This window comes from Cupressus sempervirens, chromosome 3, assembly GCF_028749045.1.
Source record: "Cupressus sempervirens isolate cs-2001-9-10 chromosome 3, ASM2874904v1, whole genome shotgun sequence".
Classification (NCBI taxonomy): Eukaryota; Viridiplantae; Streptophyta; class Pinopsida; order Cupressales; family Cupressaceae; genus Cupressus; species Cupressus sempervirens.
Window position 1 is genome coordinate 595,069,584 of NC_143120.1, and position 27,954 is coordinate 595,097,537.

The 27,954-nt window shown below is 35.2% G+C and overlaps 1 protein-coding gene across 1 annotated transcript in view; it reads right to left on the reverse strand.

Moving 5' to 3' along the window:
* The window catches only part of LOC149568070 (protein ARABIDILLO 1-like), a 221,565-nt gene that overhangs the window by 166,427 nt on the left and 27,184 nt on the right, over positions 1 to 27,954 (reverse strand). The window contains exon 4 of the mRNA XM_089821073.1: positions 23,279 to 23,410. Within this exon, the coding sequence (XP_089677199.1) occupies positions 23,279 to 23,410 (132 nt within the window). The remainder of the gene's footprint in view (positions 1 to 23,278; positions 23,411 to 27,954) is intronic.

Consider the following 27,954-nt stretch of genomic DNA (forward strand, 5'->3'; position numbering starts at 1 on the left):
CCGGTGTTATCTATCTCAAATGTATTTTCTAAGGATTTAATCATTAGATATGACGTAGTTTGTTTTGCTAAAATAGGTACAATGTGACTCCTTACAAAATCCACTATTAATTTCATAGCCTTTTTGTTTTCCTCAATCCATTGTGATTTTTCAAGCTCATTCTCAAGTTCAGTACTTTTAATTTTAACCAATGAATCTACTTTGCTTTCATCTAACACCATCATAATTCCTAGCTTCCAAGCTGTGAAGTTATCTGCTCCCTCAAGGAAATCCTCAGGTCTTATTGCACTTTGTATTTTGAAATATAAATTTTATATGTTATTACTTAAAAAATATGCAGTCTGAATACTCAAGTTTAATTTTTGTTTGTTATAACCAAAGCTCAAATACCATGTAAATGAATCAAACTTCTATCAAACTGTAGTATCTTTTAAATTTAACCACAGTTTACTAACCAATTTGTGCTTATAGGAGAGCAGTATGTACCTTCTTCAAATGTGGAGTAATGTGTTCTATATAATACCTTCAGATTGACTAATCCGTCTTGTATGTGAAGGGCACAAACTACAATATGGAGGATCTCTGATCTTAAATCTGCAATATAATAATCTCTGACAATAGATCCGCAATATTTTAATCCTATGACTCAATCTCCAATATATATAATCACAGAGTATTGCGAATGCAATATGGAAGGAACATAATATCAAATGGTATACAAACGATAGTGAACAATAACGTGTATCAATCTGCAGTTGAAGGTATTGAACATTTATTAATTTCGATGTCAATACTTCAGGCATCGGTGTGCATATATATAATTCCAATGAACACCTTCATAAAAGGGTCACGATCCTTCAATATCAATAGTCACAGCTTTTCAAAATATATTAACTAGCGAATCTAATTTCCTACAGGATCAGATTAGTTAGTTAGTACTAACTAATTTGTCACTTGTTTATGTTATACATAAGAGAGATATATATGATTGATCATAAGAGCATTATGTAAGGAATCAAATGCAAATATACATGTACAGATTTTATCTTAGTTTGATGTGAATTTGCTCAATCGGATTTCAGATGCAATATCAGACTGCGATTATATATGTATGTGAGTGTATGTAAGACATACACACATATACATGTATAATCCACAATCTCAGACCGACGCTATTTCAATAACAAATACATGTGTGACTACATTTGATGGGCCTACTCCTATGTACATCATGAGGAAATAATGACATCACCCAAAAAAAAAAAGATTTATATCAAATTCAGTGGGAGTTCAACAAGCATCCTTAGGCAAAGAGAGCTCTAAGGGAGTAACTAGAGGACTTGACTTCCCAGGATCATTGTTCATACATAGAAATTTGAAGTGTGATCTCTTCTCTATAAGGGAAAAGTTCAAAGTGAAATTCCTTGTAATGCATTCTTCTCTATGAGAGAGAATTGAGGTGAACGCCCTTGTACCACCCTCTCACTAGGTTCACGGTGGTTACTATTTCACATATGATATGTAATGAAAGGTGATGATCTTTCATTGACATATATAAACAAAAGGTAATCATTGTAAGATGATGATCTTATAAATGGTAGACCTATTATCATGATAGACTTCATTAAATTGTTGTCCTAGAGTGTTGGAAGTCATGATAACGAATAGACAGAAGGTAACCATTATATAAGGTGGTGATCTTATAAATGGTAGACCTGTTATCATGTTTCTTTGGACAGGATTTTGCCGGACACCATGCTAACCGACTTGTTATGGTTCTTTGGGTTGGATCTTGTCAAACACCATGACATAGTTACTATTATAGACCACACTTAAGGTGGTGTTTAAGCTTATATTAAAGTTATGGAATTTAGTTCAACTGTGTGTTATAAAAGGCGAGATGATGTCTCATCATATACTTGAGAGCATAATGTGTTATATATCAATCCTCCCTAACTAAGAGGGAGTGTTAAAGTTGTAGCTTCAGTCAGATTGATTCGATCTGATATATATTATTGTATATAATACACACACACACACACACACACATATATATTTATTTATACATCTTATTATTATTATTCATGTTAATATAATATTATTTAACTGATGATTACGCCATAGAGACATGTCTCCTCCTCTCATATTTATATGAGAGTCAAATCTGCATTTGGATGTCATCAATAACAATGGCTATGATTCTACATTTGCAGAAACAATCCTAGAATTTAAAATAAATTGCCCAACCAAAGGATTAAAAGGTCTTCTTATGCTTAGATGGAGTCTGAATTAAGTATCTGAAAACTGCCTTTAGCTGAAAGTCATATAAACAAAAAGCAACATAAAATAAAATAATTTTTGGTGATGCTAGATTTCCATACACCCATGGATGTTCATGCATCATTAAGTCCCTATAGATTTATCTCAGTTCTATTTTTAATAATCTATCATCAAATGTGTGAAACAAAAGGTATCTAGAGAATGCATAATGCCACAGGTACTAGCAGGGGTGATCAATCTGGTGGACCTATGGGCAACATGTGTGGTACAGTTTACTACATACTTCCCTCAAGAAAAAAAGAGTAAAGCACCTTTGGTATAGCTAACAGCAAAGAGAAGATAGTAGCCACTGGAGTCACCGTACAAGCAATTATACCTCCCTCATTTCTCATAGTATACCACGGATTTGATATGAAAGTGAAAACTCTCTGCATCTTGAACAGAGCAAAAATTACTAATTTGTCCTTGATTGGGATATGAAGGTTGAACATACTGGTATCTTCCCACGAAGGCTCCTCTAACTGTTTAAAAAATGATATAGAAGGTCCTCAGATTAAGTGATGATGCCATGCATGATCTGAAAGAAAACTTTAGCATAGAAGCCAAGACAAGGACTAAGAGTTGAGGAGTACAGTTCCAAGTGAAACAGACTATTGCCAATCAAGCTCGTACAATCGACACCTTGAGGGAGATACCTGTGCTACTGTAAGAACAATCAACAATTGATTGTTTTGCAAACTCATGTTTATAATTAACAGTTGGTACTCTTCATCCATGTATGGTTCGACAAAATTTTATCAACAGGCTTATACATTTTGTAATGTCCCATTTTGGGAACACCTAATTTTGCCCAAAAAACAACAAATTCAAAAATAAAATTTATTTTCAAGAGTATTCTTTCACTAGATTAAACAATAGTAAATGAATTTAAAAAATAATCAATTGAAATCAAACAATGAGAAAGAAGTTCCCTACTAAAACATGCATACTATAGCTTCAACAAAATTGCAAACATGAAGGGAAAGCGCCATAGGATGTCAGGAGACTACCCTCTACAATTAAACCCAAGACCATCTAACAACCATCCAAGTCAATCCAACCTTTTTGCCCACACACAACCAACTCAATGGGTATCTACTTTATTGAGCAGGCCCATACCCCCGTCTCCCTATTACGCTTCCTTCCAGTTTCTAATACAATTGCTTTGTTAAAACCAAGGCTGCATGCAAGCAGGGGTGCTTGAGTACTTAGGGTACATGTACAAGTACAGAAACAACTATTTTTTGAAAATAGAGGATGGGGGTACTTGGGCAGATCATTCTTTATTTTCTAATTTAACTTAATATTTATAGAAATCTGAAATTAAGAAGCATGACAATGGTTTTTCAAAACAAGAACAATGATAAAGTTTGCAAATGTAATGCATTGTTTTCAGTTCCAGATTTGCAATATGTTTGTAATTATAATATACAGTAAATGTTTAGATGCATGACAGAGAAGGCAGACTTTAAACATGAACAAGAAGATCATAAATCATATATCAATGCCATATTGCAAATGATAAACTTCTGACTTGAACATTGATTAAGTTCAATATTGACAGTGTTGTATCAAAGGTTTAAACTGATTACATGTTGAACTAAGCTTGATAAACAACAAGCTGATACACCAAAAAAAATGAAGCAAAATCAGAAATCTTAAACAAGGATGGTCCATAGCTATAACGCTCTCCACAGAGCACCCAATACTTGGCGTACATGTACCTAGTACTTAGGTTTGTGGGTACACATACCAGGGGCATGGGTACATGTCCCCATGCAACCTAGGTTAAAACCCAAAGAACAAATACAAATCAATAATCCTTGATGGAATGGCTATGTATTTGAAATGGACAAGTCCCCTTTTCTCTGCAACTCTGCTCTTTGATAATTGGAAATTCCGGATAATGGTTTGCTGTCCACATTTTGTTTCAAAGTTTTCATTTGTGCGAACATCAAGATCATGATTTTTAGACTGAGTTGCTATATGTTAATATGCAGTGGATTTATTTCAATGTTTTTTTCAGAATGCTGCATACATTGGATAAGCATGTGAAGGAATCAAACAAACAATCCATACTGCGGGACTATTCAAACACGAATTAACAAGTTTATTTAAAATTACTCTGTTCAGCTCAAATACATCACATGAATAATTATAAGAATATGCAACAGGGAAAGACCGACCTGTAAAAGTGTATCTCTATGCTCGCAATCAGAACTCTAACCAATCTGCTTGAATTTGCCATTAACTACTTCCTACTCGTTAATTTGTATATGGAGAGTGAGAACATTGCGGTTGTAATGACTACAAAACCAGCAGGTTACAAACTAACAGTTAATTTATGTGTGAACTTTGAAGCTCGAGTCTCCCAGGTGATGGCACTCATGCCCAGTCGAACAACAGTCTAGGCTCAATCACAATTTCCAAAGTCTTGTTTATCACCCAACCAAACATGCATAATAAACATCCAAAAGAGTGTGTCTACACAGGCCCACCAAATAAGTGTCGCTTATTGCTACTCCTGCCACTACTGTTGATGATTTGAGTTTCAAACTTCCATGCTGGACTCCTCCAGTTACATGTAAAAATTCAGAATTATTTGAACAGCAGTGCGGATGACAAAGTCTCCTATAGTCCCCTAACTGTGTAAGTCCCAATGGCAAATAAAATATTAACAATAGAGGGTGTCCATCCTCTATGCCAGCCTACAATCTATGCCAAACATCTAGCCAAGTTATACCCCAGCAATCTCAGCAAAATGTCCAGCCAACATCGCCTAATACCGTTTTCCTTATTTTTTCCACTCTCAATACCATGACATCCTCCACCATTCCCATCTGCATATATCCTACTCACTATGACTCTTCCCCTTCCATTCGTAATGCATCTGATATACTCATTTTCTTTTAATCACCATGTTACCTTAATTCTTCGATTAGGAGAACATAATAACATATTTTAAATTAAGAGGACGTGTCACCGAATATATATCTTAGCTTGTTGATGGCTTCATGTAATAAGTGATCTTAAAAACATTAAATACTAAATCATTTAAATAGTCCCTTAGTGAAGTGCACTTCGCACACTAAAAAGTAACAGCTAATGAACTGCAAATGTTATGAAATTATATATGCCTAGCTCATTTGCCTCCAAGATCTCTTTGACAGTCCTAGTCAGCCATTGGGATCGCAAAGTGTGGGCTAACGACTTATCTCCATGTCTAACTCAAATAGGAGACATTACAGTCCGCCCCCCTTGAAATTACAACCAGCAATTTCGGCCTAGGATGTTGTAAAATTGCCTCACTCTTTGTTGTAGAATCTTAGCTCGGTAGACCCTTCCACTACACCAAGTATTCCTTGACAACCCTTTGCCGGAGCATATGCTCTCCAGTGTCAAAAATCACCTCAAGAACCAAAACTTATTTTCCCTCATCATCTAGAGGAGGCAACTTCGTTGAAGTTGTCACATTGAATCCCAATGCCTTCAAAGACATTATGTATCTTATTAGCCACCTCATATCCACCTCTCCAACCCTCTTGTTCATTCTGAAGGGCCCATAATAACGTAGCTTCAACTTCTTTGTTCCAATCTTCTTAATAGAGGACTGCATGAAGGGTTGTAGCATAGGATAAACCATGTCTCCTACCTTGAATGATCACTCAACTCTACATTGATCTCCACGTTTTTTCTGTTGATTTTAACCCTTCTACATATTTCCCTCAACGATCTCATTATATCCTGGATCTATTGTAGTAAGTCTTTGACCCTAGGAACCCTATTGTCACTGAAAAGAAAATCTAAGTAACTCAAAGTATCATACCCATAGAGAGCCATGAATGGTGTCATTTGGATAGACATGTAGTACGTGGTGTTGTAGCGATACTCACCAAGGTGCAACAACCTCGCCCATGCCTTCTACTACACTACTATGTAATTGTATAAATATCCCTCAACCCATTTATTCATTCTCCCTATCGGTTTGAGCACAGCTAGTGCTTGGAGCGAGCTCAGTCCCACATTATTTGAAAAGCTCCTGCCGGAAGAGGCTCATGAACATGTTGTCTCGATCACTAGCAATGGTTTGTAGCAACCCATGCAATCCAGATATCTCCCTAAAGAATAACTCAACCACCTTTATCATTTTATATGTAGATATAATGGCAAAGAAGTGTGCAAGCTTCATCAACGATCCACGACTATATAAATGAAATCCTTGCCTTGGACCTTAGGCAGGCATGTGATGAAGTCCATTGACACACTTTCCCGCTTCCTCCTAGGAATAGGGAAAGGCTATAACAATCCACCCGGAAAAGAGTGTTCATGCTTATTCTACTGGAAAACCAGCACTATCTCACATGCTCAAATACATATGTTGTCAGCCCCTTCCATGTAAAGCGCTCTCTAACCTACTTATATGTTTTGAAGCATCCTTGATGCCCTGGCTAGGTGAATCATGAAAAACTCTCAAAATCTTTTGCCACATAGTGGATCTAGGTACCAACCATATCTAATTCTTATCCATGAACAAATCATTCACTACAAAAAAAACCTCATACTGTATGCTACCATTAATGATGCCCATAGCCCACTTGTCCTTTGCATACTCCGCTCAAATCAGCTCTCTCCATCATCTGATATGGTCCCTATAGCACACAAGTGTGGTCTCTAAGACAAGGTGTCAATAACAATGTTTTTCTTTCCTTCGACAAAAGCTATGTCAAAGTCATAGGCCTATAGTTTGTTGGCCCATTTTTGTTGTCTACAATTTAACTCTTTACTTCCTAAGAAATGTTTCATCTGTTGTTGTATGTTTTTACTGTGAATTTTCTGCCCACCAAATACTATCTGATTTAGCCAATGCATGGGCTAACATTTCCTTGTCATAAATTTTGTAATTATTCTCAGCACCTCTTAGTTTCCTAGTCTCGAAAAAATAGGGTGCTTATCTTGCATCAAAACCGCTCCAACCCCCCCTCTTGAAGCATCACTATGTAACTCGATGGCTTGTTAAATTTGGAGTGGCTAAAACTAGGCAAGTGCTCATCAACATTTTGAACTTGTCAAAACACTTTGTGATATGTCTGTCCACTTGAATGCATCCTTTTGAGTCAAATCTGTGAGGAGTTATTCATTGTGAATACCCCTTCACAAAGCAGCCGTAAACCCACATAACCCCATTAATCCTCTAAGGTGTGATAGATTCATGGATGGCAGCCAGTACATAATAGCCTGAATCTTCTTTGGGTCCACATGAGCCCCTTTCTGCTCTAATAATATGCCCAGATGTAACAACTCGGTCATCACAAATTTTGGCATTTTAGCATACAAGGAATCCCTCTCTAGGATGCTCAGTACAATATCAAGGTGTTTCAAATGCTCCTCCCAAGTCCTATTGTAGATAAGAATATCATCAAATAAAATCAACACAAATCTCCTCAAGTGGTCCCTAAATATCTTGTCCTTACATAACTGAAAGGTAGTTGGTGTGTTAGTCATTCCAAAAGGTATGACTAAGAAATTGGCATACCCATGGTAACACCAAAAAGTTGTTTTCTCTACTATCCTCCCTAAATTGTATCTAATGGTAGCCCTCAAATCTATTTTTGAGTAATAGCAAGCTCCATGAAGCTCATCTATGCAGGGAATAAAATACCTACTCTTAATAGATCCCTTATTCAATTCCCTATATTCAATACACATCCAAAAAGTCCCTCCTTACTTCTTAACTAAAACCACTATAAAAGCGAATAGGCTCTTATTCGATTGGATATATCCTATCTCAAGTAGCTCCTTGATTGCCTTTTCAATTTCATTCTTATATCTCTTAGGATGCCTGTATGAAGTAATAATCATCAGTTCCACTCCTTCCTAAAGCTCTATTTAACAAACACTTTTCCCGAGTCTTAACTAACAACTAACATATCAAAGAAATACAGTTATTACTTCATTTTCATAGGAAGACGGTTATATCAATTACGTTCATGTGAATGAGATTAATGGTTACAATTAGTTAAACAAAATTCCATAACTAAAAATTAAAAACTCCATCAATGAATTTACTATGGAAATTAAAATCTACATACCATGGAATTTCAAAACCAAAATCAATCTAAGGATGCTTCTACAAACACCCAAGTTAGTCCATAAATACCACTTAGGATCAAATGACGATTACCATCCAATACCATTATATCAAAATCAAATGACGATTACCATTAAATACCACTTATATCAATTAGGGCATCGATTACCAATGGATCATTTAGGGCATCACATACCACTGTATCAATTAGACCATCAATTACCATTGGATCATTTAGGGCATCAAATACCATTGTATCAATTAGGGCATCAATTACCACTGGATCATTTAGGGCATCAGATACCACTGTGTCATTTAGGGCGTCAAATACCACTGTATCATTTTGGACATCAGATACCACTATATCATTTTGGAGCGTCGGATACCTCTGTTTCATTCATTTTCTTCCTATTGCTAACTGTGGCACTAACATAAGACTAAAAGATATGCTCATAATCATTATTCTTATAAATGAAAGACTAAAACAACAATCCTATAGATATATTCCATATTCAGTTGGAAGGTCAGTTGATCTAAATGGTTACCAATTACATTGACGAGAAAGGATGCATTCATTAAAGGATATAATTGAATTCAACGATATAAATTAATCCATCATATCTTCTACTCATATAAATATCATAAAAGTAAAAATACCTGTTCCCAAAAAATGTTTGAATGCTCAACTTATGTTTATCTGAAGCACGTCCTAACATCTTGTGGAGAGGGGAAGCATAGTTAGGGGCTTAACCACCCAAACACGGACCTTATACATATCCCCACACTTTCTCTAGTTAGAAAAGCCCTCCCTGGTAAAATACGGAATAGACATGGAACACCTTGTCAACCCCATTCAACTTGACAACAGAGAATGAATTGGACATGCATGAGCTATCAAATTATTCCTTTTAGAATAATAAATAATTGTTATGTCACATCTAAATTCTGTTTTCATGCTAATGCAGATTCTTTTCTCTCACCTCTTCACCCTTTTCCTTGGCTATACAGCCGCGTGAGTCCCAGGTGGTTGAGTCTCAGAGCAACCAGCTCTTTCTGTTGATCCTCAACTGATATAAGAATATTATATGTTTCCAGCTCATCACAATCTGTGATTCCGAGAAATGTAATCTTTAAGACTTGCAGAATAAATATCATTTCATTCTGACTTTCAATGGTATAAATAAAATATGACATCATGTCATGGATACTTGACTTTTATTCATCATAAACAGCTTTGTCCTAGAGAGGGTCTAATCGATGATATTTAAGCAATGATGACTTGCAACATAATCTAAAACTGTATCTTACTACTATAATAATCGGAATGCAGTAATATCTGATAACAAAACACATTGCAATACTTGGAATATAACCTAGTAAATTCCGGAATAAAATGGAGTCTTGCTGGATGCTATCAATCAGCCCACTCTTCACGGAAGAAATCTTTAAGCTTAATCCCAATGTGATTGTCCATCACATCTTCAGCAAATTATAAATATAAATGGCAAATCATGGAAGGAATATGCAATGATTAACAAGTGGTAAATTGCAGAGATATCGTGCAATATCTGCAAAGGTATCCATGATATAGAAAGAAGTCGGGTGCTATAAAGAAGAAGTCGGATGCTATAAAGAAGAAGTCGGGTGGTATGAGAAGGAAGTCGGTGATATATTATGCCCTTCGTCTCTCTTGGCTTCATAATATAAGAAGGTATCGAAGTCTCTTTGGCTTCCAACAAGCCGTAACTCATAAAGAAGAGACTTGGCTCTTGGTCGCCAATAAAATATGCCAAATGTTCATTTTGGGTTTCAAGTAAAGAATTGAATAATGAAAGAAAAGAATTTGAAGGATATGAATCAAAGAATGTTATAATCAAATTTATTTACTTGCACGTAAATATATTTTATTAAAATGGTACATAGTAAATGTTTGTTTATCCAAGGTCGTACCTTTTAAATATGTACATCTAAATACATGTTTCATCTTGGGAGATTTATTTTATCTCCTTGTACATGCATTTAAATATATGTATTAAATAGATAAAATCTTATATAAAAACAATACTATGACGTCACCTTTAATTTATATCTGTGTACGTACATAAATATGTATTATAATGATGTGGTGGAAAAGTCAACCAAAAGCCATTTGAGGTATGCACTAAGTTTGTTTAAATGATTAATATTTTAATTGTTTACTTAATAGCTTATGCGTGTCTAATGTGTGTATCCTATTATGCAGTCGCGAGGTCCTCGACCATGGTGATTCACGATTCATACCCATTTGCCCAGTGATGGTGATGCTCCTGTGCCCAATTATTTTCTGACAATGCTTCCACCCCTTTGACGTGCTCCGTACAAGGAAATTCTCCACAATTAAATCATATTACAATAAAAAGTTATTAATCATAAATAATCATAACGGCTAACTGCTTTTTTAATTCCATGAAATTCATGATAAATAATCAACTAGCATGATATCTTCATATGAAATTATAAAAACTAACTATCTTACCATTTTGCAAGATTATAACAAATTTAACTATCAACTGACTTCATGTGAACCTCAATGACTATATGAACATTTTAAATTAGGTCAAAAATTGGGATGTAACATCTATCACATGCTCTATACCTCTATCTAATGGCCTGCCTATTGGTATATCCTGAGACACTTAAGAGTGTCTAGTCAAAAGCTCTTGAACCTGTGGGGGATAAAAATGTTTCTGTTGCATACTCTCATCTGGCATTATCGCAATCCTTGTTGCTCATTGTAGCTAGTCATGTTGACTCAACCTCTCCATCCAAGTGACACTACCTTAAGCCCCCATATAATAGTGCTCTAATAACCACCTTCTTACCCTGATGATCAAATTATAAGTCCATCATGTCAAGGTTGAAAATGAGCTCATGAAGTGACTTCATGCAAGTCATGCCAAGAATCCAATCAAAGTCCTCCAAGTTAACAACGAAAATATTTTTCAACCATAAAGTACTCTCCTATCTGCAAGTGCATGTCAATGATAACAAGTGTGCTATGCAATGTATGCCCACTAGCTACGATCATTCTAAAGCCCTTGTGCTTGTCAATCTAAAATGTTGTTGTTCTCTTAACCAACTTCTTTGATTCGAAATTATGTGTAGCACCTCTATCGACCAAGGTAATCACTTCCTACCCTTGATTTACACTCCTCATTCTAAATGTTATTGCTTGGTCATCCCCAGAGAGTTATGCAACTGTATTTCCATCACTTCATTCATCTCCTATAGATTCTATCTCCTTATTGTCCTCTGATTCAGATTGTGTAGCCTCATCCTTTGAAATTGATTATTCAATTGAAATATACTCTAATTGGGCTGCCTTAACCTTCATTGGACATTTGCCAGATAGGTCCCATGGTTCTCCACATTCAAAGCATAATTTATTTCTCCTTAAATCATTGAGCTGGTCATTATCTAATCTCATTTCATTTTTTGATGGAAGGTTATCTAGCCAATTTTCTTATCCTTATCTTTCTTTGAGAAGAGGCCTTAGGATGAAATTTATCTCTAAAAGATAAAGCCTTCATCTCTCTAGCCTTTTTATAAGCTTCCTATATGGTGACTAGATTTAAACCCTTAATTAATCCCTTAAGAGGCTCTACAAGTCCATCCATAATTAATACCAATATCCTCCTCGGATAGCATGTAGCATTACATTTGAGAAAAGAAACCATCACACATATAGATCACAGATCATAATAGTTCTTGTAGATATAAAACGAATTATAGTAAGATATGGCATAAAAATGCTCTTCATATCTTCAAAACTTCCACTCAAATGCCAAGCACAAGAGACAAATGGGCAATCTAGTTGTACATCATATTGAGCAAAGCCTAGGTCCAAAGTTGTTGTCTCCATACTTGATACATAGGGACGCTAGCTATACACTTTGTTAGATTATCGCAGTCTGCTTCAAACTCCACATAAATCTTCAATGACTATTACTAATTATTACTGCTATTGAACTCTTGTGCCACTTTGGGCAATGGTCAATTTGACACCTTCGCCCACGAGAAACCAACTCAATGGGCAGCTACTTAATTGAGAGGACCCACACTCCTGCATCTCCATATTATGATTCTTTGCCAATTAGTAAGTACTAATCTTGAATCCTTGATGGAATGGCACTAAAATTTGATTATAATTAAATTAAAGATAGCAAACCAATTAAAGGTTCTAAAAGCAACAAGGAAGTTGTTTCCCTTACCAATGAAGATTTTACTAGATGAAGACCTTACTAAAACATAGCTAGTTCAACTTAAGCACTCCACAATAGGATGTTTTTTAGTGGGGAATATTTGTAATTTTGTGAATTTTGGACATTTTTTGCTAGCAATTTGGCTAATAATATAAGATCTAATGAAACCTAAATTGCCACATTTTTATTAAATTTAGTTCTAAATATTTAAAATCACTCAATAATTTATTTTATTAAAAACTTTAAACTCAAAGATTCACCACAATATTCGATAAATGATTAGATTTGATTCACCTAAATATTATATATTATTGAAGAAATTAAAATTAATTCATCAATAATTATCATAATTATTAGTTACTTTAGGGATATATTACCAATATTAGGTTTTCACTATTGATTTAAAATATAATGTAATTATCCTCATAATTTCCATTAGATAAAACATGTTCAATTTTGATTTGTAATATTCCATGATGATTAGCGAACTTCCTATTATTATTGAGATTTGCCAATATTTTCTACTCAAAAATTATGATTCCAAAATAATCGCCAATGTAAATAATATTTAAAATAAAAAAACTGAAAGATTCGCCAACAAAAATAATTTGGTTTTTCAAAATAATGAAAGTTTCGCCAATATTTTTTTCTGGAGGGGGGTTTCTTAAAGTTTACCCTACTCCACAAAACTTGTGCTTGCTAGCAAATATCATGGCAAATGGGTCTTTATCAAAAATTTGAAGGTTGTTATCGGAGATTCTTTTCCTCCTAGATGGGATTCTAGAGTTAGTGTTGCCGCAAAATGATGGTCTTAGGCCCAAAAGACCTATTGGTTCAGAAGGAATAGAATGGTAATACTCTATAGATAAATTGTTGGAATGCCCATAAGATGTTTTGGTCTTCTCTAGGCCTACTCCATGATGCTCTACAATCCTTCAATCTCATCTTCCTCATAGAAACTAATGAGCGTCATTATCGTCCTATTCCTATTATTTGGCTTTAACTAGTTCCCAATTTATATTTAGGAAACTAGGGGTCCAGGTGTATGGTTTGTCTTGTCAGTGACCACTTTAGAGAAACTTCAATTGTCTTTTCAGATGTTTCGGCTAGGTTCTAGAGGGCTAGGGTCTATAGTGTTGCCCCCTTGCCTCAGAGACATCTTTACTAAAATTTGTTAGTTTCCTCTAGCTTTTTTGTTGTCATTAATATTACCACTCTTGGTGACTTCAATGAGCAGACACAAGTAGTTCAAACCCCTCTTCACAATCGGAACATAGAGACCATGGTATTAAGGACAACGATCAAGCCACTTTCGGGCTCCAGAGATCCTTAGATGATGCCTTAGGACCTTTCATTAATTATGTCCAACATCTTATCCATCTTTGTAAGTCATCTTTGTAAGCCATCAAAAGTTTGCCTCATTGCAGTGGTCTAAATGTGGTTGACTACATTCCTTCTAGTCAAGGATTCAACCCATCGATTCCCCCTCACTAATTTTTGCAGCTCATCCACAGTACCTTGTTCCTTTTTGAGGATGGTGACCACGATCTTTTTACCCACCTTTTCGAGGATGCATTTGTTGTTAAGTGCAAACACTAAAGGCAGTACTTGAGGCAATCATTGAGCACCTTGAGAAAGAGATGAACCATTGCAAATCTCACCATTGCCTAGTTTCAAGAGTGGCAGGGAACTTTTAGTCAACACAAATTTCTCTAATAGGCATCAACGGATCCAGAGATGCCTACTAAAGAAGGGAAAAAAACACCCTTGGCCATTACTGTAAAGGTTGTGATGGCTTTGGAATCGTTCCAAAAATACCTTTCCAACCCAACAATCAAGATAGAAATAATATCCAAGCCATCTTAAAAGGCCATTTCCATTATAGCAGTAATGTCAGAGTCGTCAATTTTGCCATCCCAAACAATCTTATATGTAGCCAACAGGGATGTGGAGCCATCCCATTGGTTGTTCCATTTGTAAAGCTATTAAGACTCACTCCTCCTATAGCAAACCTCACAGCAGTAAAAGCATAGCGTGTGCCATGACCGTGTCTCTCGCCAATTTAATCTCACTCTTGATGAGTTTGTTGTATTGAGCTTGGCAGCCTTTGAAGAAAGAGTGGGCTCTAATGATTTTTATATTCCAGTTAGAGGAATTGAACATCCCTCCAGTTTCACATAGGCCCTTTCATTTTGCGGACACAGGTCCTAGGCCTTTATCATTGAAATTCTTGCTCTCAAACCATACTCCATTGTCAACTGCACCCCTGATTACATCTTTGTCATAATGGAATAGGTGCCACAAATTATTATTCAAGCCTCTCACACCCAAAAATTGTGGTGAAGGGGTCATATGCATTTTCCTAACAAATGATGGGATTACAACCAAACAACCCTCTATGCTCTCTAAAGTTGTAGCCTCAGCTCTGCTCAACTTTGCTACAAATCTATTAAGTACTATTTCGTATGTATTTAACAAGAAGTCGTTGTCTGTGGCTGAACTTGAAGTTGCCTCATTGATTAGAGAGGCATACTAGCGCTCGTTAAGTAAAAAATGCAAAGGATGCATCTAGTTACCCATGTGAACAAGATATGGTTTCCTTATCTCCTCTGACACAATTGTGATTATGGCTCATGCAAACTAAGTAAAAAAGAAAGCAAGGGAATAGAAAGAGGGATTGGCCATTGATATAAATAAACAGCATGGAACTTCTTCATTTGAGAAGTTACAAAAGCACTAGTCCATAAAGCCATAAATACTATTGCATACAAATCCGTTAAGTACTATTTTGTATGTATTTAACAAGTCGTCGTTTGTGGCTGGACTTGAAGTTGCCTCATTGATTAGAGAGGCATACTAGTGCTCATTAAGTATAAAATGTAGAGGATGCATCTAGTTAGTCATGTAAACAAGATATGGTTTTCTTATCTACTCTAACACAATTGTGATTATGGCTCATGCAAACTAAGTGACAAAGAAAGCAAGGGAATAGAAAGAGGGATTGGCCATTGATATAAATAAACAGTGAGAAGTTACAAAAGCACTAGTCCATAAATAAGAAGAGAATCTAAAATTGTAGTATGTCAATAATCAAATACAATGTAGGAGAACTGTCGATCACTTTAACATGGAATAGATATACAAAGAGAGTCCTAAATATGGATAGATATTTCTTTGATGATTCTTTTGAGGAAGTCTTCCTTGTCCAATGTCACTTGAATTTAATGTGAAAAAGGATGTAAATAAATAGTCTCTTGAAAATAGTGGTGGCACTTTAGTACCTTAAAGCTTTTATTTGTACCTTAAAGTTTTCTATTGGTGGTGGTGGGTAGTAGCCCATTGAAGATAGGGGTGGCACTTTTGTACCTTAAAAGTTTGACTGGTACTAATGAGACTAGCTAAAAAAACACACGTTAAGTCAATTTTGCATTGTTCAATGTGTGTCGTTTCTTTGATTGTTTAAATTTGTTGGTCATTTATGTTGTTGATATTTTAATGAAAATAATTTTGGGAAGAAAAGTATTGTGATGGGACAATAAGATATTATTGAAACTTCTTTTAATACTAGGCATATCTATAATTCTCCTTAGATTATATTGATTACCAATAACGTAAACTATTAATTAACAATATAAAAATAATAATTACTATAAAATATATCATTAACATTTAATATTATAATATATTATTTAAATTTTTTTTTAAATGTATTATATTTTAAATTATTATTATTTATAGTTATTAAATATATAATATAATTATATCATATAGTATCATTAGTAATAATAATAGTATATTTTGTAGTAGATAATAATCATTAAATAAAAAACTAAAATTATACATTATTATTAATATTAAATAAATTATATCATTATATAAATATATTAATAACTAGAATATCTATTTTTACAAAAAATATCATATTTGTTTATTATTCTAATTGAAGATTTATTATGTAATGGACAATGGGCCCTTGGTCTATCGGTGAAGTTGAAAGGTTCTTAAAAAGCCCACCAGGGATCAAGTCTAGCTGGTTGCGTGGCTCCAACGTTAAAAAGGGATGAGGTTAGGATCGTGCCCCGAGCGAATTTGGTGTAATGGATACCCCTTAGTCCTTGGCTCTTAGCCGAAGAGGTTCAATTGTAAGGCTCGTGCTCCCGTATCGAGTAGCTACAAATTTTTCATGGAGGACCTCCATCAAAAAAAAATTATTATATAATTAGTCTATTGTAATACAAACAAATTCTTATTATTATATTTATGATACTGTAATAAATATTAAATTATTGTTAAGATAAGAGTACCAATGTTATTGTAAAATTATTTTTTAATTTTAATTTATCTATATAATTCTTCAAAGCCAAAAAACTATAGCTCATAATCTTATATTGTTATAATTTAGTAGCGATATTTGAATCTTGTAAGGCCTTTCACTTTCTTTTTAATTGTCATTATTTTTGTATGAGTCAGCAAATAGAGTTCATCATCATAAAGTTAGCCATGTGAATAGTATAGAGCAATTGACCTTAATTTGTAATTGACCATGTAATGTGCATCATATTGTTATAATGTCATTGCATTACTTAGGGCAATATTTTTGAGGCATGATGGTGAGACCCTACTATCATCACACCATGCCTTATGACCACTTTGTGTTTAGTGATTAAAGTGGGTCATAGGAGGTACCATCAAACCTTTTGTCCTTATCGATACTTAGGTACTTATAATATGATTAAATTGAATACAATAAAATCAATAGTTGTCTTGTGTGTGTCAAGATTAAATACTAACTTCTCAGCTTTCTTTCTTGTTATGTATTACTGACAAATGAACACATGTAGCTGCTCCTACCATCACACGTTAGGTATGATATCAAAATAAGTATTACATGCACTTAAAATATCATTATTATTGGGGATAACTAAGTGAGCACTCATTACGATAGCATCAAAATTAGAATGATTAATTCTCAGTTGAGCTGTTACCCATAATTAATTAGTAAGGGATAGAGAATTTCAAGATGATATATCTCATACAAAATAAATAATATTATAGGAAAAATTTGTACTCTTTTTATGATGACCTAAATTGTAGTGAATAGAATTATTGGTAGCTAACATTGAGTTACAAGGTTAGTTACTTAGATCTACAAGTTGTGGCTACATGGAATCAAGCTATGAGCATAAGGGAGTTGGAGGTATGAAATTTTTGTTTTCAAGATTCAATATGCACTTTTTGAATACTCTATTATTTTGTTATCATGAAGAATTAACATTGGATAAAGTGGGCAAGTATTTGATTGTCCGATGAGAGGACAAGAGGATCACCAAAATCATTATCGCCCCACTTCAAGAGCATTAAGTATGAGGGTATAGATGAAAATGTGGGAGGAGTTTGTTAAATGAGTCAAAAGTTGTGGGTTTTGTAAGTTGAGCAACCTAAGCATGTTGTAACAAGTTGTGACCGAACACATTTTTTAGTGGAGAGGAAAATTTAGGATATTATGTTATTTCGAAAGCATAATCCGAATGTGAAGGATTAGGGTACTTGTTAAGCATGAGTAAGAGGGGATTTGGGTCCTTTGGCCAATAAGAGAACAAGAGGATCACCAAAACCATTATCACCCCACTTCATGAGCATGAAGTACGAGGGTATAGATGAAAATGTGGGAGCGAGTTTGTTAAATGAGTTAAAAGTTATGGGTTTTGTAAGTCGAGCAACCTAAGTGTGTTGTAATGAGTTGTGACCGAGCACGTTTTCTAGTGGAGAGGAAAATTTAGGATATTATGTTTTTTTTTTAAACCATAATTCAAATGTGTAGGATTAGGGTACTCGTTAAGCATGACTAAGAGGGGATTTGGGTTCTTTTGGAAGGGTCTTAGCTGCTTGATTTTTGGGGAGAAAGAGAAGGAAAAGATTAAGATGAAAGATTACAGCTGATTCTATTCCTTGTGGAGGCTAGGGTTTGGGAAGTATGCCCTTTACTTCATTCTCTGCTCTCCATGTAATTTCTACTAAATATGAAGTTGTGACATGCTAAGATTTTAAGCCTTGTGGACCTTTCTTCTTCTTATGAGGTATTATGATGTACTAGTTGTCAATAGTTTTCCTAGCATGGGTAAAGAGTAAATGGGAGTAAATGTGGTGAACAATAGGGGTTAAGGTTAGGTGAATATTTCCTAATTTGGTGAAGTGGCCATTGCAGTGTGGTAGTACTCTTGGGCTCCAGAGCTGGCTAGTCTCTTTAAGGATCCCATGATGCCATATGGCAGGGTGGCAAGCATATCTTTCACTATTGGCATCCCCGTAACAGTTAGTGTAAGTGACTATTCTCATAATTGTGACCTTTGGCACGATAAGTTTATGTACCAAAGTTGCAAGTAATAAAGTGTTTCTTTATGTTAAATAAGTAGAATGGTAGGCCTACACAAAAAAAGAAACCTATGCAAGTATTTGTAATGTAAGATAGCTGTTGCAATGTACACTAATTGATTTTTGCATGTTCTTAGTTGAGTAAATTATTCATATGAAGATTTAGACAGAGATTGGAATGTTTACACGCCATAGCAATGGTTTTGTCTAGTTTCTCTTGCAGGAATATTAAGGGTATTGGTATTGAATAAAATGTATATATGCACAAACAATAGTCTCTAAAATATTTCTCAAACATAGCCTTGTTATGAAAGATTTCCTTGAAAACTCTGCATGTTAGGTTAAGAAGCTTATTCCTCCTTTCACCACTATGTAGATAAGTAACATGTTATAATTCTAATTAAAGTGTGATAATAGTAATTTCCATACAAGTAGGCTAAAGTAAACTCAGTTTCGTATTTTTCACCTCAACCTTGAAAACAACTATTCAACATATTGCCAGTGCTTAATTTTGCTAAGAATGGTTGCTATCAACTCCCAACTGCCCATGTACTTAGAATAAAATTTTCAGTTGAAATCTACTCACCTATGAATGACTGGACTGACTTGAATATTAGAAATAATGAAAGTTTCTTCATCAGAATCTTCAGAGATGTCAATCTTACCCAAGTACTCATGGTCAGGCAACGGTAAAGCAGAGACCACCTTGCTTGAGCTTTCTCTTAACCCATGTTATTTTTTATGGCATGTAGATAGATAATTTGAGCCCAATAGCAAGTATATCCTATTTCTTCCTCAATTGATTCTCTTACCTTTTTTTATGAAAGAGTAATTGACAAGACAAGAAAAATGAGGGGGACTCATTTAGCCAATAGGCCATTCTTGGTGGGAGTTACCCTGGAAATATCAAGTCGGATATCGAGAATTTTTTCTACTTTCTGAGATTTGTACAACTGTCATCTTTTATCTCGATTGGGTTTTGTAGTCGATCCATCCACTATGGATATATTGATGACCTTCCCTACTCGTGAACCCTAGGGTCCTTTCCTATATCAATTTTATTATTTTCTTTATTTGCACAGACAAGTGGCAGTTAAGGTTTTCTATGGAGAATGCTGGTAAAGGTGAGGTGCTATGAATGAAATGGAGGGCCGATGGGCTGCTATTATAGATGGCTCTTGATGCAGGAGCATCCAGAGGTATAAGGGCAATCCTGTGTCACCCAAAAAAATGTACTTAGACTTAGTTTCTGTTTCATGTGTTTTCATTTTTGGACACCCATTTGGGTCAAATAAAGGTTCCAACTCTCACAGTTCAACTATCAGTGTGCTAGAAAATCTCGAAAAAATAGGAGCATGCAATTTGGCCATCATTTTGGTGACCTAAAAGGTGTGAATTGGCCAGATGAATGTAATTGTGATTTAGAGCATTCCAGAAAAAGAATCAGGTCAAAAGGCCCCACGGTTTGAAAGTTATTGCAGTTTTTCAGGTTTTGGAGACCTCCTAAGAATGCTTCAAAGTCAGGTTAGGGGCATTAAATGACCTCGAAAAGGGCCGAAAAATGGGGGACGAGCGACGCTGGTCCATAGGGCTATAGAGCGCTTCGAGAGCTTTCCGAAAATGTAAACGGTTCGTCAATGCGAGCTACAGTTCAAAAGTTATGCCTCTCGGAAGTTCGGTTACCGTTTCTGGATTCTTCTAGATTTGCACCGACTTCTAACGCAACTTCTGGAACCTTCTATTTGGTCGGTGGATGCCTACTAGCACTTTCTAGAATGTACTCCTAGTCCTTAACCCTCCGGGGTCTATTTAAGGAGATTTCTCGCATTGTAAAAGGCAGTTCGGAGTAGAGTTTGAGAGGAGGTATTGAAAGGAGAAATTATCTCCAGATTTATACTATTGTAAGCCCTTAGGGCATGTTTTGAAGTTTATTTTACTGTACTGTTTGTACTAGCTTATTTTCTCAGTTAATATAATTTTCCCTTCTGTTGTGTCCATTTTGTTCTTGGGTTTTGGTCCCCATCAGCTCTAGAGGTTATGAATCTGCTGGAACAGGCAGTACCCTCGGGTATTTGATCCCTTGGCTGAATAGTTGTGGAAATTGTGACGGGAAGATTTCCCTGGAGCAAGGTGTTTGACTTCCCTAATGAATCTGCTGGAACAGAAGCTACTCTTGAGGTGTTTGAATTCCCTTATGAATCTGCTGGAATAGACGCTACCCTTGGGTATTTGGTCCCTTGGCTGCATAGTTGAGGAAATGGTGACAGGAAGGTTTCCCTGGAGAGAGGTGTTTGAATTCCCTAATGACCATGTCCACCTACAATAGGGTTCCAAGCAATTTGAACTTGGTTTTTGAAAGGGGTCAACTTACGAACATGTTCTATCCATGGTGGTCCTTCTCCACTGCATTGTTGGACCAAATCATTTTGTGGGAGACACCTCTATGTGAACTGTGCCCCCTGGGAATACACTCTATGACATGGCTTTGGTATGTGTGACTGCAGGGGTTTTGGATGCAGCTGCAATTTCCCCTAACAAATTCCTACCCTGAATTGCAAAATGAGCTGTCAATAAAAAAATCAAAGTTGTAGATGCACTTGAAAAGCTTTTGTCTCTAGCTTCCATGTTGACTACAGGTAGTCATGGGTTTAGGTAAATATTCTAAATCAAGGATTCTTATGTCGATTCAATTTCCCTAGATTCTATGCTATCTCAAATTTACACTGACATGTTACCATATCAATCACATCCACAGTTTCATCACACTAAACCTTTTTGTGGGTCTATTTCCTTGTACTGCATTGGTTTGGATGGTAAAACGTATCTGTTTCACTAATGACTGATAGTTCTTTATTTGAGTCTGTAGATTAGCTGTATCTTTGAAGATTGGTTCCAAAATGTTGTAGTAATTCAACATATTAATTTGGATTATTTCCAACATGTTTTCTACATTCTGATAACAAAGTACAAATTTATCTTTGATGTCTTTGAAATTATTTGTATATTTATAAAAGGTTTTCCATAATTTTTTCACTTGTTTTGTAATGTTCTATTTTAACCAGTTGAACTGATTAGCCATTTCCCTAGCTGCATTGTTAGAAACTGGCACGATAGTTTCTCAATAGGCAGTTTCATTTTACAAGCTATAATGATTTTAGTTTGCCTACATTTCATATAATTTCTTAATAGTCAGTTCCATTTTACAGGCTATTATGATTTTATTTTGTTTGTGTTTCATATTTATTGGGAAATTTCTAAGAAAAATGAATCAAAACCTTATCCAAACTCGTGCTGTAATGTTTCCTATGATAAGCTCATCTTGTAGCGGGAGCTGATCCACTAACTTTTGGAATACATGGCATTGATGAGCATGTTATATTCCTAAGGGAAGTTCATCATGCACAGAAAATACAAAGGAACATTCTCCTAAATTTACTATTGTCAGATGTGCCTGATACGCTATGTCATACATTTATTAAACTTAATGCTCTCATGCATGTATGTTTGGTTATCTCGAAAGCAATGTTTTTAAAGAGTTTTATAGAAACTTTTCTTAACATCTGTTGTCCTTAAGCTAACTTGTAATAGCCCCACATATGTATAATTTCTCTATTTTTTTGTTGGAACATCTATTCCTGACTTCACCAATGATGTCAAACAAGGAATGGCACGAGTGCAGCCTCTGTGAAAAATTATACCAGAGGGCAGCTGTACACACCCACTACTATAAGTGTGCAGATGCTAATGTATTGCAAGATGTTATTGATACAAAACTGTTACAATAACGCAGAAACCAATTGACACATGGTTGAATTATGGCAATCTCAGCCTTTTCTAAAGCTCATATCACACTTCATATTGCAATCTCATCTTTTTCTGAAATATCACACTTCATATTGCAATCTCATCTTCTACTGAAACTGTGATTTTAATTTGCCAATGATGTCTAATTAGAAATGGCAGTAGTGCAACCTCTGCGAAAAATGATACTAGAGGACAGCTGTACACACCCGCTAGTATCAGCAGGTAGATGTTAATGTATTACAAGATGTGATTTATACAAAACTGACATGATAACATGGAAACCAATTGAAAGGTGGTTGAATTATGGCAATGCATCATACACTAAGAATCACAAACAACATCATTGAACACTGACAGGAAACGGCATCTTAACGCTATTTTCCTTCAGAGAAAATCATCCAGTTTCGAGATCTTCTGAACTCGCCATAAATGTAATTTTCTTCAAGTTAAGCACCTGTTCTTGGACAGCATTATGTTTGTTGAACCGGGCAAGCTTGACCAAAGCATGTACTCCTCCTGCCATAGCAACCTCCATGCTGCATTTGTCATCAGCTGCCAGATTAGCAAGTGCACCAGCAGCCCGTTCCTGCACTCCGGGAACACATAAACATCAGAAAGCTTAGTACAATGAGCTCAGTGCAGTTAGCAACCAACAAACTAGAATGCAATGAGGACAATATCACACTTTGAGAAATACTGTACAATATGAATACTACAAAGTTTCACACTGGGGTTAAAAACCAACAAAGTAACACACACTTGTAGCAGGATAAAAAACGGCATCTGATCATTGATCACTTATGCTCAGGGTTTTTCTCACTTTTTGAATAATCTACTTGAAAGGATTCTAAGAGTAGAGATGATGTGCTCTCAAGATTATATTACAATACATTTTTTAACTTGATTCTAAGAGCATAAAAATGACTATAAACCCCTTTTATGAATTCTTTAGAGTTTGGTAATTACAGTACCAATTTTATAAACTAAAACTAGTCTATCATCCACCCTCTTCCCAGGCTCAAAGCAACTATAAATAGCATATATATGTAATGTCCCCAGTTTTGATAAAATGACATCAATTAAATAATTTAGGTTTACATTATTTAATTAAGCTCTCCAAAAATAAAAATTGTTTCAGAAGCATAACTTAACAGTAGTTAACTTAGTCAAAAATAATAAATTTGAATAAAATAATATCTAATTGTCACTTTATTTGATAATGATCATCCCAAGTCTAAATGCACTAAATGTAAGCCTATCTTCAAGAAGGCTGAACGGAAGCTTAATGAGGATTTGAAATTGACATATGCAACCCAACCCTTCTCCATGAAGTGATTGCAGATAAGCAATCACTACAGAGCAAATTTATGAAGTCTTCCGTGCAAGACACATTTCAGTAATAGAGATATTTGCTATTATATTATCTCAGACCAGTGTAACCCAGAAAAAAGTTTCCACCCTAAATGCACCCATTTCAGAAACAGAAATGGTTTCAGCGACATGGGGACAGCCAGAGATATTTCCAACAAATCATTGATCTAACAATAAGTTTGGAACTGTCCCAGAAACTCAGGAACGGTCAATAGAAGTTTCGAAAATCTTTGATCGTCCCGAGGACGGCTGGGAACGGCCAAGCCTTCCCGTAACCATCCCGGGACTGTTGGTCGTTTCCGGCAGCAAGAGGCAAAGGGAAGAAGATTTTATAAAACATTAGCAAAGTTTTTTCATCTTCTGTGGGCACCACACCTCAACACAACCCCAAATATTAAAATATATTATTTCTAACATCAAATCTTAAACATATGATTGAAAATATCAAATTCTGCACTGCTTGCAAGTTGCATATGGATTGGCTCAAGTGAACAACACTATGCTCAAGTAAATAATCATTTGCTCTTGCTGGTATTAGAATGTGAACAAAGTTATTTGTGACTTTTGAAAGTTTTTTGTTAGAAATCTGCAGATTGAGAGTGTAAATCTGAGCAGTATTTAGTGTTCTCAGACCAGATATTAGAGGCAGCAACATACCATATTCAATTTCCTTTTAAGTTTTTAAGTTTGAGACTTTGAGTATTCCAATATTATAAGATGATTGATGCAATGATAGTTAAAGCTTGATATAAGATATGATACTTTAAGCCTTTAACTTGTCATTTTGCTCAAACTTGCATCCTCTATTCATTTAATGCTATCTGATGTTTTTATGCTATGATGATTCGATTTGATTCATTTATGTTATGTTCTATGATAATTTGATGAATGATAATGGATTTAAAATTTATAAATGTTGTTGCTCTGATGAATGTTACAACGTAATATAATTCATGAATATATTTGAAATTTCGGATTTCTCTATATATCCTTCCCTGCTCCAGGAAAAAAATTCCCTGAAACCTGTTTTTCCATGGCCCCCATCCAAGAAACTCAAGGTAACACAGTCTCAGATAAATCTATATCTGTAAGCACATGATAATCTACAAGGACAAATTTGATGGATATTCCGATCTCAGCATGATGGCATGTGGATTAAGTTAATGTTTGAAATTGTTTGATGCATATAGATACTATTACTGGAGAGAAATTGAAAACATACTTTGATGTACTAACAAATAATTGAAGAGGTCAATATACAGAATTTATAAGGTTACAAGAAACAATATTATCTACAAAGATTCACAAATATTACATAGAGGACCATAAAAGTAATTAAATAATATTCTAATACCCTCCCTTAATGATCAATCTATCAACAACACCAAGCTGGTCCCTGAATTTAGGAAACTTGTCTAGACCAAGAGGCTTGGTGAGAATGTCAATAGTCTGATCTGCTGTTGGAACATACTGCAGTTGAAATGTCCTATCTTCAACCAACGGCAGAATGTAATGTTTGGTTCTCTCATGGAAGACCGGATTCTTGACAAGTTTAAGAACTCCTTGACAGTGAAAGAGCAAGGGAGTTGGACCTGGTTGAGATAAATGCAAATCCGCAAGCATCCAACAAAGCCAAACTGCCACATAAGCTGCCTTGACAGCTCTTTGATATTTTTCTTTTGTAGAGGATAATGAGATTGCATGCTACTTTTTACTAGTCCAAGTGAATCCACCAAATTCCACATACCTTGAGGTTGACGTTTTATCATCAACCAAAACTCCCCAATCTGAATCTATGAATCCACTGAGCCCGAAATCATGACTCCTGGTGTAAAATAGTCTGGAATCAGAGGTGCCCTTCAGATAGCGCAGGACAGGCTTCATGGCTACGCAATGATCAACTGTGGGGGTTGTCATAAAGCATGAAATGTAGATCATTGCAAAGCTAAGATCAGGTCTAATGGCAGTTAGATAGATGAGACTACCCACTAGTTACTTGTAAGTGGTTTCATCAACAAGGGAATCAATCTTGGTTGACAACTTTAGTCCTTTCTCCATAAGCGTGGAAGAAGGTCTACAATCGTGCACTCGAAACCTATCATGCAAGTTCCAAGCATACTTAGATTGAGAAATAAAGATGCTACCATTAGTTTGCCAAAACTCCAAATAGTTTTTAAAAGATTTAATTGAAGCAAAAATTCAATTAAATTGGAAAGATGGAATTAGTTGAAATTAAAAGAAAGTAAGATGAAATTAATTAGAAATTTAAATTAAATTTGGAATTTAAATTAATGAAGATGAATAAATTAGCTAACTTCATCAAACTATTGGAAATGGGTAATTGAATTTAATTAACCGATAATGATCAATTCATGAGGTTAATTAGTTAAGTGAACTTATTTAATTAATATTAGGGAATGATTACATGATGTAAAGATTCAATTTTTAGAGAAAATGAGATGATTGATTAATGGTTTAAGAACCCTTAATTAATAGCAGAATAATTGGTGCATTAAATTTGAACTCAAAAATCTGTCCATTTTTGGGTGCCTACACTAAACAATAATGGAGAAGCCCCAAATTTGTCTAATCAAAACCTTTCCATAGGTCTTGTTTGATTTCTACAATCAAATGTGTTGAACTACCAATAATGATCAAGTCATCCACATAAACAACAAGATAAAGAATATCATAACCAAAGTGATTGACATACAAACTATTGTTAGAAGGGAGCAAGGTAACACTGAAAACCATGAGCAACAAAGTAATAATCAATCTTGATGTGCCACGCTTGAGGGGCTTGTTTGAGTCCATAGAGTGCTTTCTTAAGTCTACATACTAGGCGATCTTTGCCAACAACATTGAAACTAGGAGGCTCCATCATGTAAACTTCTTCCTATAACTCACCATTGAGGAAGGCAATCTTAACATCCATTTAATGGACTACACAAATTGACTCATCTTGGCAGTAGAAGCAAAAGTCTCCTGATAGTCAATGCCGTCTAGCTATGTGAACCCTCGAACAACTAATCTGGCCTTGTATTTATCTAAGGTACCATCTACTTGATACTTGACGTTATACACTTATTTGCAACTAATGGGCTTCTTCCCTAGAGTTAGATCAGAAAGAACCTATGTGTTGTTTTTCATAAGACTTGGGTATCCTACATACATAGCCTGTTCCCATTCTAGAGTCCCTTTTGCCTCTAAAAGAATCTGAGATTCATAAATAGTATGAAGGTTGGTCATCAGAGCGATTGTACTTTTTTTGCTTGCCCTTATTTCTAGAAGATGTACCTCAATGAGCTCAGCAAGATGAAGAATGTTGATGGTCTTAGCTCACCATTTTGGCTAGAGAGTAGATGTGCCAAATCGGATGGAGGAATAATAACTGGAGTTAGAGCAATAAGAGGATCATGAACAAGTGGAAGTTAGCATCATCTGGAGGAAACTCGAGTAATGCATCATCAAATACAAAGTCTACATCACCCCTCCCATTAAGTGAACCCAATGGAAGATGAAACACCCAAATCAAAAGGCTTCAAACGTTGATCCTCAATATTTTGTCAAGACAAGGAATGCTGAAATAGTCCTTGTTCTTCATCAAAGACAACATCACGACTGAAGATAAGACGATCAATGTCTACATCAATCAGTTGGTAAGCCTTATGTTTGTCACTTTAACCTGTAAACATGAGCATCTGATTCTTGAACCAAATTTAGACCACTAAGTATCTAGAAATCCATACATATGGTATT